We start from the raw sequence: 12,869 nt of genomic DNA, 5'->3' as shown, positions 1-12,869 counted from the left end.
TACCTCAAGCGTTCCTACTCTCTTCATTTACATGTATTGTTTTTAATGTAAAGACTAACTTTCATTTTAAGTTATGGATGAGAGTATATTCAAAACATTTTCTATAATAGTGCAGTATTAAGAGGTCTTTGTACTGAGCTCTGTGTCCCAAATGGCACCCTATTCCCCACATAGTGCACTACTTTTGACCAGGGCCCCTTGTCAGTAGTGAACTATATAGGGAATAGGGTGCCATTTGGGAGATTTCTAGTGTGGACCAAGAGGCATCACATGGGAAGTATGTGAGTGCACACGTGGTTGGTGGCACCTTAATTGGGGAGGACGGACTTGGGGTAACGGCAGGAGCGGAGTGTTATCAAATACGTCAAACACATGGTTTGACGCCGCTCCGTTCCAGCCATTATGCGCCGTCCTCCCCTCAGCAGCCTCCACTGGCTGTTTGATCATATCACTTCAGGCCCCACACACTACAACACTGGTCAATTGCCTTCTTCACACCTTATCTACTACACTATATTAAAGCATTTAATACACAAAACCAACTCAAACTACTGTACATAGTTACATATCATCTGCTGTTATCTGAACCCGGCACAGCTGGGGTTAGGCCTCACAATCTTAGATTATGCCTAACTGCTACTTAATGGTTGTGTGTAGCCTGAGCTAATGTTTAACCAGTAATACTTTGCCTGGAATGTGTCGTGACCTCTGGCCTAATCAATTATACCATCTCTTGTTTGTGGCATTGGGGTGTGTACCAATAGTCTATAGTGGCTTCCTCTCCTTGTCACCTCCCCTTCATATGAATTGATCTAGAGGGGCAGGATATGTGAAAGAAAACCACTAGTTAAACTCTATGTTGCCTGCCTGAACCCATCCAGTCCTCTTTTAGATTACCACAGATTAAAGAAAGACAAAGGTAATCACAAATATACTGAACAAAAATATAAACGCAACATGTAAACTGTTGGTCCCATGTTTCATGAGCTGAAATAAAAGATCCCAGAAGTTTTTCATACACACAAAAAGCTTATCTCTCTCCAATTTTGTGCACAAATGTTTACATCCCTGTTAGTGAGCATTTATCCTTTTCCAAGATACACCTGACAGGTGTGGTATATCTGAAGCTGATTAAACTGCATGGTCATTACACAGGTGCACCTTGTGCTGGGGACTTTAAAGGCCACTCTAAAATGTGCAGTTTTGTCACACAATACACACAGATCTCTCAAGTTTTGAGGGAGCGTGTCATTGGCTTGCGGACTGGAGGAATGTCTACTAGAGCTGTTGCCAGATAATTTAATGTTAATTCCTCTACCATAAGCCTCCTCCAACATCATTTTAGAGAATTTGGCAGTACGTCCAAATCGCAGACCATGTGTAACCACGCCAGCCCAGGACCTCCACATCCGGCTTCTTCACCTGCAAGATCATCTGAGACCAGCCACCTGGACAGCTGATGAAACTGAGGAGTATTTCTGTCTGTAATAAAGCCCTTTTGTGGAGAAAAACTTATTCAGATTGGCTGGGCCTGGCTCCACAGTGGGTGGGCCTATGCCCTCCCAGCCCACGCATGGCTGCTCCCCTGCCGTCATATGAAATCCATAGATTAGGGCCTAATTAATTAATTGAAGTTTACGTATTTCCTTATATGAACTGTAACTCAGTAAAATCCTTGAAATTGTTGCATGTTGTGTTTGTATTTTTGTTCAGTATGTTAGTGGGGGTGAAGGTATGCATCCTTGATTCCTTTCCTTAGATGAGTCTCATATTCTACTTCTTTCCTCCTCAAGATCAATCTGTCCACCTGGACTATCCTTCTGCTCTCTGATTGGTCTATGTCCATCACTCTCACCGGTCCCTTTGATTGGTCATTAATAACAAAGCATTGTGCCTGCCAAATCCTGCTGAAGTTCCTATCATAAAGGGGACCTGACATGGTTTCACTGATGTATCTGATTGGACATTAGGATTCCATTGAACTGTCTGATTGGCTCTTCAGCCTAACCACTTAGCCTATAGCAGACATCAGTCACAACACAGGCAGAGATTCTCTTGGAGAACACAACATCATAATGTGAGTAAGAGTGGCCCTTTCAGCCTGTGAGCCAACCATCTGGTACAGTACAATTGTATGATGGTCTGAATGGAGCCTATAGACACTACTGTTGTTTATTCTCCAACATTTTTTCTGTGAATGTTTTATATAACTGGTAGAGAAAATGAATAGACTAAGTTCAGAGCATAGCCTGCTATCACAGTGAGTTTGGGGGGGGGGGACATGAAGTTGTGTAGAGGGCTCTCTTCTCCTCTTGCAGGGTTTAGTAGTAGTCTTCATAGTTCTTGGGGTTGAGGCAATAGAGAATGGCCCCTCCGAAGGAGAAGATGGTGGCCCCCCAGGCCAGGCCATAGCCCCAGTTAAACTCGTGGTTTATCCTCAAGCTAACCGTCTCAATGAACTTAATGGTGTAGAGGACCAGACTGCAGACCTGAAGCACCACTGTTACAGAGTAAGGGAGTGAAGTAGAGAGAAGAAATGGAGCACATGAAATGACAAGATCAGAGAAAAATGAAGATTCTCTAGTTATAACAAACTGTGGGTGTATGCTGTGTAGAGTATGTATGTACTGTGTGTGTGTGTCTGTTTGAAGATGTGTGTGCATATATTCATGCCATACCTGCAGCGGACAGCAAGACAGCGACAGGTCTGTAGCAGCGGCTCCTGGAGCCGACACACACTGACACCAGGGCCACCAGGAAGGAGAACAAGATGAGGGCAGCACCACCCAGCAACAGGGCCAACGTGGCAATCTGCCAGTCTGAGAGGGAGAGACAGAAAGGGGGGGCACAGAGAGAGAGTGTAGAAAACCCTGCTCAGTTATGTATCTGTACTGAACACAGTGTAGCACCTCTATTTGAAAGAGAGAAATTGGTCAAAATAAGTCTGAACGCACTCAAGCACCTCCCTATTTTATTGACTAGAAAGAGAGAGCGAGCGAGCGAGCGAGAGAGAGCGCGAGAGAGCGAGAGAGATGGCTTGTAACATTGCAATGCGAAGTCTCACAGACATGCCCAAGTACACAGCCGCAGTGAAAAATGACACAGCCATCGACATGAAAGTCTGACATTCCACCCACACCATCTGGTAACAGAAGGCTTCCTATTCCTCATGGGAAGAGTATTCTGAGGATCTGACAGAGGTTTGCCAGGAAAATCTTTTCATGGGGGTTATTAGCCTAGTGATCCATGTCAACAGAGTGGCGTATGGTCCAAGAATGTTAAACCTGCACTAAAATCACATTTGTACCCAACACAGCAAAAAATGGATGAAAACTAACACACACAAACTGTATCTCTTGCTCTCTCTCACTGCTAGGCCCCTTAATGAATCCCAGTGCAGAAGTAGACCGTTATTCTCTGGGTGACTGGATAATAGGTGTCCCTCTCTCTCTGTGCAGAAGTAGACCGTTATTCCCTGGGTGACTGGATAATAGGTGTCCCTCTCTCTCTGTCTCAGTGCAGAAGTAGACCGTTATTCCCTGGGTGACTGGATAATAGGTGTTCCTCTCTCTCTGTCTCAGTGCAGAAGTAGACCGATATTCTCTGGGTGACTGGATAATAGGTGTCCCTCTCTCTCTGTCTCAGTGCAGAAGTAGACCGTTATTCTCTGGGTGACTGGATAATAGGTGTCCCTCTCTCTCAGTGCAGAAGTAGACCGTTATTCTCTGGGTGACTGGATAATAGGTGTCCCTCCTGCCTGCTCGATGCAAAGTCAGCAGCAGTTTCAAGAAGTACTCCAAATCACTCATCTAAAGTAGAGACTAGAATAGCACTCTGTCCTCGCTGGAATGCTAACAAGGATAGGAGAGGGGGGCTAGAGACACACAGGGGGCTGGGAGACAGAGGGGAGAAACTATTGGATTTCTATATCCAACCACTTTGTGTATGGAATGAGCTTCAAGTTCCTTAACATCCACATGACCAACAAACTAACATAGTCCAAACACACCAAGATGTGAAGAGGGCACGACAAAACCTATTCCCCCTCAGGAGACTGAAAAGATTTGGCATGGGTCCTCAGAACCTCAAAAGGTTCTACAGCTGCACCATCGAGAGTATCCTGACTGGTTGCATCACCATCTCGTATGGCAACTGCTCAGCCTCCGACCGCAAGGCACTACAGAGGGTAGTGCATACGGCCCAGTACATACCTGGGGCCAAGCTTCCTGCCATCCAGGACCAGGCATACCAGGCGGTGTCAGAGGAAGGTCCTAAACATTGTCAAAGACTCCAGCCACCCTAGTCATAGATTGTTCTTTCTGCTGCCGCACGACAAGCAGTACCGAAGCCAAGTCTAGGTCCAAGAGGCTTCTAAACAGCTTCTACCACCAAGCCATACGACTCCTGAACATCTAATCAAATGGCTACCCAGACCCAGATCAGCTTCCCCTTGCCCAATCCTAACCTTAACCATTAGTGGGGCAACTTTACCCTCCACCATAGAATGTGTACAAGCTTAGTCTTAGAGGCGGCAGGCAGCCTAGTTGATAAGAGCATTGGGTCAGTAACTGAAACGTTGCAAGTTCAAGTCTCTGAGCTGACTAGGTAATTTAAAAAAAATCTGTTGATGTACCCTTGAGCAAGGCACCTTACTCTAATTGCTGCTGTAAGTCTCTCTGGTTAAGAGCATCTGCTAATTGACTACATGTAAATGTGGTCTATTATAGCTAGCTGCTAGACACTCTTAATTAACTGGGAGGTGTACTGGCTTCCATTCACATCCACTGAGTGGGCTACAAGAACCACTGAGTGGGCTACAAGAACCACTGAGTGGGCTACAAGAACCACTGAGTGGGCTACAAGAACCACTGAGTGGGCTACAAGAACCACTGAGTGGTATAGATGTTTTATTGTTAGGAGCAACAGTCTAGACTTGTTCATCAACAATCTGTGGGCTTGGTGGGGGTATGGTATATGTAAACAGACAAGGGATGTTATGAGGTTGATTATCTTAAAAGGCATAATGGCAAAGTAAATACCATCAGAGAAAATAGATTGTCTTTCAATTAGAAAAGGTGTGTGTGTCTGTGTGGGTACGTGGATGCATGCGTGTTAGAAATAGCTTGAATAGTTGGACATATCAATTAAAAAGGCCAATAGAAGATGTATAATATTCATTACAATCACAGCTAAGTGGCTTAAAACTTAATGGCAAACCATTTCCTCTATGGCAAGGCAGACGGGAATGATCAAACCATTCAACAATGAGGGAAAGTGACAGTGTGTAAGCTGCTTAAACTACAGTTCCCACTCTTGTCGGGGGGAAACATCATTCCACAGGCCGAGCTGCTCGAACATAAACAAACATTCCCTTCATGGACCAAATATTGCTTCTACAAAAAAATGGTCCTGTCATCACAGGAAGCCTCTCATTTCCAGCGACCTCATTGGCTGCCTCTCCGACCGTGGGAGCTTCACTAACTCCTGTTTGTCGCTACACTGAACAACAATATAAAAACGCAACATGGAACAATTTCAAAGATTTTACTGAGTTACAGTTCATATGAAGAAATTAGCAAATTGAAATAAAATCCATTAGGCCCTAATCTATGGATTTCACATGAGTGGGAATACAGATATGCATCTGTTGGTCACAGATACCTTAAAAAAAAGGTAGGGGCGTTGATCAGAAAACCATTCAGTATCTGGTGGGACCACCATTTGCTTCATGCAGCGCGACAGATCTCCTTCGTATAAAGTTGATCAGGGTGTTGATTGTGGCCTGTGGAATGTTGTCCCACTCCTCTTCAATGGCTGTGTGAAGTTGCTGGATATTGTCAGGAACTGAAAAACGCTGTTGTACATGTCGATCCAGAGCATCCCAAACATGCTCTACGGGTGACATGTCTGGTGAGTATACAGGCCATGGAAGAACTGGGACATTTTCAGCTTCCAGGAATTGTGTACAGATCCTTATGACATGAGGCTGTGCATTATCATGCTGAAACATGAGGTGATGGTGGCGGATGAATGGCATGACAATGGGCCTCAGGATCTCGTCACGATATCTCTGTGCATTCAAATTGCCATCAATAAAATGCAATTGTGTTCATTGTCCGTAGCTTATGCCTGCCCATACCATAACCCCACCATGGGGCACTCTGTTCACAACGTTGACATCAGCAAACCGTTTGCCCAAGCGACGCCATACAAGCCATCTGCCCTGTACAGTTGAAACTGGAATTTATCCGCGAAGAGCACACTTCTCCAGCGTGTGAGTGGCCATCAAAGGTGAGAATTTGCCCACTGAAATCAGTTACAACGACGAACTGCAGCCAGGTCAAGACACTGGTGAGGACGACGAGCACACAGATGAGATTCCCTGAGATGGTTTTTGACAGTCTGTGCAGAAGTTTCATCAGCTGTCCGGGTGGCTGGTCTCAGACGATCCCGCAGGTGAAGAAGCCGGATGTGGCGGTCCTGGGCTAGCGTGGTTACACATGGTCTGCGGTTGTGAGGCCGGGTTGGACGTACTGCCAAATTCTCTAAAACGACATTGGAAGCGGCTTATGGTAGAGAAATGAACATTCAATTATCTGGCAACAGCTCTGGTGGACGTTCCTGTAGTCGGCATGCCAATTGCACGCTCCCTCAACTTGACAAATCTGTGGCATTGGGTTGTGTGACAAGACTGGACATTTTAGAGTGGTCTTTTATTGTCCCCAGCACAAGGGGCACCCGAGATATGATCATGCTGTTTAATCAGCTTCTTGATGTGCCACACCTGTCAGGTAGATGGATTATCTTGGCAAAGGATAAATGCTCATTAACAGGGATGTAAACACATTTGAGAGAAATAAGCTTTTTGTACATATGAAAAATGTCTGGGCTCTTATTTCAGCTCATGAAACATGGGACAAACACTTTACATGTTGTGTTCAGTATAATTAGAAATATTGTCATCGACAGTAATCTTGGTCATTTTCTACCTATCAGACCGCAACTCCCTAGTCAAAAATATCCTATAGGATTAGTGATTTTTTCCAATACAATCCTATTGGATTCTCACAATCCTGTAGGATTTTGTGGCACCTCTATCAGATTACTATTGGATGACTTAAAAAAAAAAATATATATATGTAACCTTTATTTAACTAGGCAAATCAGTTAAGAACAAATTCTTATTTACAAGGACGGCCTACCCCGGTCAAACCCAGACAACGCTGGGCCAATTGTGTGCCTTCCTTATGGGACTCCCAATCACGGCCGGATGTGATGCTGCCTGGATTCGAACCAGGTACACCTCTTGCACTGAGATGCAGTGTCTTAGACCACTGCACCACTCGGGAGCAATTGGACCCTATAGGATTTTGTGTCACTTGTATCAGAATCCTATTTTACTACTTGTTTTTCTTATTGTAAATCAAAAGTAATCAGATTGCATCCTATAGGTTTTTGCTAAATCTTGTATGATTTTGTAACCCCAATCAAAATCCTATTAGAATGTTTTGTTTCCCTTTATTTAACCCAATAAATTATATTTTGTTGTCATAAGTAAATATTTTGGGTAGAACTATATATGGACATATTATAAAGTATGAATATAATGAATTGAATATATATATTTTATATTTTTATCATATTTGTATACGTTTTATTACACTTGGATTGTGTACTAGACCATATGATTTGAAAAGTGTTTATTTTTCTCAGATATAAATAAACAAGTCCAGGTAAAACCCAAAGGTCATAGCTTTCTAGGGGGGAAACACTACATTAATAAAATATTGCCCTCTTGCTAGATTGATGACTAAAATCAGTGAAACTGTGCAAAACGGCTGTCAGCTCAACTCTAGCTTAGTATGTTATTTGAGTCACTGTATTTTTATAGTAAATGAGGAATGTTTATCTTGTTTGTTATTGCTAAATATATGTGCCTTTATAATTAGGCAAGCCAACCCCGTTTTCATGATTTCTGGTAGATCTAAATAAATCAATCACATCACTTGGTTGGACTCATTCAGCAGTTGTTACCTAATTAAATACTACAGGAAATGAATGTTGAAAGTTCCATTTAAATTCCTAAAACATAAGTTGAAAATGATGCTGTTGCTGCTTCCCGTTACAATAACTTTTGATAAATATCCCAATGTCAAAAGACCGTTTTGACGTGTCCAAAACAATCATCAATAAACAGTTTTGAAAACCTAAACATAAAATGTAGGCTACTACCTACACATACATTGCCAGGTCGCAGTTGCAAATGAGAACTTGTTCTCAACTTGCCTACCTGGTTAAATAAAGTTTATTTTTTATGCCACAATAGTAATCATATTACTTGAATTAGTATTTTTTTGAGCACCTTATAAACTGCATATGCACCATGTTTTGACAAGTGCCAATTAAATCACTCATATTGATTAGAAGGGAGATCGAATTGCATGCGCTGTTGAAACTAACAACTCAAAAACACATGGAACCTGGAAACACCTGCAGGAGACGAGCAGCTACACTTTGGAGTGACGCGTTTTGATTTGGGGGTGTGGCCAAAACGGAAAGAGAACGCAACACTTATTTGACAAGCACTCATTTTGATATCACATTGAAATAAATGAACAGAACGGTTGCACGCCCTGTTCAAACTAACCTTACTAAAAAAAAAAAAAACATACGGAATCTGGGAATATTTACTGTATATCACTGGTTACAGGACAACTTTTATAAAGACAGCTACATTGTTGATTGTTGCATTTTGTTTCAAGTGGGTCGCCAACGCCGAAAGCAACACTATTTTGTTAAATCACTCATCATATCGAAATCAATAGAGTGAGGGCAAACTGTTGGTGTGTTTACATTGTTTAAACTAAGACTATTCAAAGGCCTCACTGAATCCGATCATTTCTATATCACTGGTTAGAAGAGATTCCCACTCCAGGAATCGCCGCCAACGTTCCAGGATTCCTCCAACACGCCCCTTATTACCAGCGCAGGTGAAGGGACGGAGGCAATTACGCACGAGGAGAACAATGGAGGGGGAGAGGGAGAAATCGAGAACGAAGAAAGGATAAAAATACAGAAGAGGACATTGAGAGACAAAGGACGGCTTAAAAGAGGAAGAACTTCCTTGAGTGATACCTCTATCCGCGATCCAAAACCAAGTTTAGCACAAAATATAATTTAATGATTATCGAAAAGATTTTTTGGTTTCTAAGTGAAGTACTCTGAACCGGGCTTGGATTTTGTTTCCCCTTTCTTGAACCGGCCGAGTGCCATTCTGTAAACATTAAATATATAATTTCGATTTTTGTAATTTAAAAAGCCGACTCTTCCTCTGTTTACACCACCCCTCGCTACGCATAGATCGGAACCTCTCTGGACCGATCACAGTAGATTTATTGGACAATATCAGAGCTAAATATGGCACAGAAAACTGAACATTTATGTTAAACTACAATCAAGATTAAAGACCAGTAAACTGAGGAACAGTCTCCCGTGTCTCTCCGGAGCACAATCTCCATCTCTTTGCCAGTGATAATTCTCGGAGGTTCTCGACCTCTTCAACACACCACCACAATATGGGAGTGATTCAATCATATCAAATTTTGGAACCAGCCCTATTGGACTCCTCTGGGATTTTATAGGATCCGATACGGTTTTTCTATTGGATTCTCGTATTGGAATCCTATCAGAATTTGGAACTAGTCCTATAGGATTCGTTCCAAAATGTATCCTATAGGACTGGTTCCAAAATCTGATAGGATTTTTCTATTGGAATCCTATAGAAGTTTTTGACTAAGGGTGAAATTGCAGGAACCACTGCAGTGGTTATCAGTCTCAATCAGTTGTGTAACAGCAGGATACAGAAACTCATTGTAGAAGCTCAGAGATTTAGAACAGACACATACTGCGTGAGAAAAATACAGCCAGGGGTCTCAGTGCTAGAAGGACAGGAAGGGCTAACTTTTAATATAAGACTGCGTCCCAAATTACACCCTATTCCTTATGTAGTGGGCTACTTCTGAGCTCTGGTCGAAAACAGTGCAATATATAGGGAATAGGGAGCCATTTGGGATACAGATTAGGTTCTGTATGATGACAGATGGAAATGGAGATTAGCAAGATCCAATCTGATCATTAATTACATCTCGCTATGTGTATTTAAGGGGCTGTCATCTCTATTAAAAAAATCTCGATTGGCCTTCAGGGCTACTCTCAGCCTGAGACAATAAGAGGGATTAACTGTGTCAGATCAGAACCTGGAGACTATGGAGAGTTTCTTCACCTCTGACTGAACTGAGATCAGCGCTAATAGTGATGAGTAGTGTCTGCTAAGTGCACACACTCACTCCACATTCGTTTCTCCTCTCTCACTGGTTTGGCATCAGCGCAAAATGTCTCACACAGACGCGCCACACTCCTGAGACTGTCTACACCTGTGTGTGTGTGAGAGAGAGATAGAGAATGTGTGTGATTGAGCGTAATATCCAAATGTTACTCATTTACAGATCATCTGTATGCACATCAATGCATGCACGTCAACCCTGCAGAACTCCTTACTGAGTGTACCAACCTGCTTGTAGGATATGAATACACATCTATACACAACAACTCAGCAGAACGTGTTATTAAGTGCACCAACAGGGTAAATACAATACAAACAACATTTGTTTAATGCCCTGGGCATGACACTGAGGAAACTTACATATTGGGGTGAGAGACTGACTGATTACTGTGAGTCAAATTGATCCCTAAGTCTAGTGCAAGGCCAAACTGAGGAAATGGGCAGTTTGCTGTGTGCAGTTACTGTGGTATGCTGGCTGCTAGTGACACAGAGACTCCATGTCTTTATAAGGAATCAAGCTGCACTTTGTCTCAGAGTGACAGGAGAGAGGAGCGGTGCCAAAATGACCCCTCAGTTAGGATACTCATCACATAAACAAAACAGTGTATTCAGACAAACAAAAACACTTATTCATTGACTGCACAACACACTATCTGCAGCCAACAAACTAGATAAAAAGACACATTGAACACCTGGTTGAGTAATCAAAATACAGTTTCTTTCCACAAAAACTTCCATGCTGGATGAAAAATAAGTCCCCTTTTCAGTGGGGAAAACAGCGTTTCTAGAATGTGCCACTTGTTTCCCTGGTTACTAATCTCTCAGCATTTGGATCTCTGGGGAGTTCGCTTCTCAAAGTTGCCCTTGCTCCTTGGCCGGCAGAGGAACCCCAACAAAGGGTCATTTTGTCGGCAACAAAAGCCCAATAAACCCCAGCTGGACAAAATTCCCACATCATTTAGTGGTGGGTTGGGCGAATAGAAAAGAGGGCAAGTAAAGGCTATTTTATATGCCCATAATTAATTATAACAAGTCCTTTAAGTTTGAAATAAACTATTTAAAACTTTGAAAAGCCCATTTTTGAGCGTGCATCATACATTTGATAACAGAGACTGGATGGGAAAAATTATGCTTTTTCCTTTACCTTTTAGCTGCAACATAAATTATTATTGAGCAGAGAAAAAATAAACAGTGATTGTACTGATGCACCAGTAGACTCAGCAGCAGGCGCCCCTTTCATCTCTGAATTCATATATTCCTCAATGGATGCATAGCATATCATCATGGGCATTGAAACAAAAATAATCCCTCAAAATGTCCTCAAAATAGAACCCTATCAATTTGTACCTCAACATCAACACAGTATAGATGCATATGGGCATTTTGAACAGTAATAGTAGTAATAGGTCTATTGACATTAGTGAACACGAGGCAGGTCTCTCTCACCAGTCTCGAGCGTTGTGTTGCACTGCCATGTGTCCGAGTTGACAGGCTTCCAGCAGGACTCCCACAGAGACAGGTAGTACTGGTTATACGCCGTTACCCACGCGGGGCTCAACACCGCCCCGACATCCAGGCAGAGCGCAAGGAAGACGCACACCAAGCCCACCAACTTCAGCGGTGTCAACGCCGACACGCGCACCTCCTCCGTTCCACTCACGGATGAAGCCATGGGATGGTAAACAAAAGTATCTTTCTCCGAGGACCGTGGGCTGGCGGTTGGGTCTCAAACCAAGAATTTCGTAATTCTCCCCTGCTGTGAGTGGAGGGTGGGCAGCGCGTCAGGGACGCTGCTGCAGCGACCGTATCACTACTGCTGATGCGAGTCGTCCGACCGCACTGAACATTGCTGAAATATCACAGAGAGGCACCTGCAGGGTCCTAGTGCCTAGGACGCCCACTGGATTTCCGTCAGTCTCTTTCCAGAGGTTGGCCTATTACCCCCCCTCTCAGAGGGAAACAGGGGATATGAAATCGCATTTTTATAATTGAACCTAACCGATTCTTATTTCCACAAGGAAGTATCCAGTAATTAGCTATTATTGATTTTTAGGGGGGGGGGGGGGGGGGGCTGTCCCACTCCCACACACATTTGATTATTACTTTAAAAGGCAATTTATTCCAAAGTTGCACATTTGATTTCAAGCGCAATTATTCAATCAACATAGGGGTTTTCTGACAAGTGCAATTATTTCATATGATTCATCGTTCATTTCACTCCCATCATGTTTAGACCCATAGGTGATGTGTTGAGGGTCAATTTCAAATTACAGTCAAATGTGATCATGGACTGGAGTTTGATTAGACACTGTGAAATGTTATATTTTGTGATAAGTAAATAAACTAAAAATGAATAGGCTTTTCCTAAGCTTGTAAACTGAATTACTCATCACACTGGGCACAAGCGGCTTAGCCCCCTCAATTAAAACGTTATCCCCTTCCATCTTAGTGTTATGCCTCTATATAAAAATAGCGTGACAGGTTGGCACAAAACAAATCTGTATCTCCACTGTGCTGTGTCAGCACA

The 12,869-nt window shown here is 42.9% G+C and overlaps 1 protein-coding gene across 1 annotated transcript; it reads right to left on the bottom strand.

The window, feature by feature from the left end:
- Positions 1 to 1,483: 1,483 nt before the first annotated feature.
- LOC120053652 (transmembrane protein 47-like) lies at positions 1,484 to 12,144 on the bottom strand. The gene is made up of 3 exons (XM_039000817.1): positions 11,789 to 12,144; positions 2,679 to 2,819; positions 1,484 to 2,500 (listed from the first exon to the last, which is right to left on the bottom strand). The coding sequence occupies exons 1-3, from the start codon at positions 12,012 to 12,014 to the stop codon at positions 2,322 to 2,324; spliced, it is 546 nt and encodes a 181-aa protein (XP_038856745.1). The 5' UTR covers positions 12,015 to 12,144; the 3' UTR covers positions 1,484 to 2,321.
- Between the last annotated feature and the right edge of the window lie 725 nt (positions 12,145 to 12,869).

The sequence above is a fragment of the Salvelinus namaycush genome, chromosome 9 (assembly GCF_016432855.1).
Source record: "Salvelinus namaycush isolate Seneca chromosome 9, SaNama_1.0, whole genome shotgun sequence".
NCBI lineage: Eukaryota > Metazoa > Chordata > Actinopteri > Salmoniformes > Salmonidae > Salvelinus > Salvelinus namaycush.
Note: the sequence above shows the minus strand (reverse complement) of the source record. Positions and strands in the feature narration are given on the sequence as shown.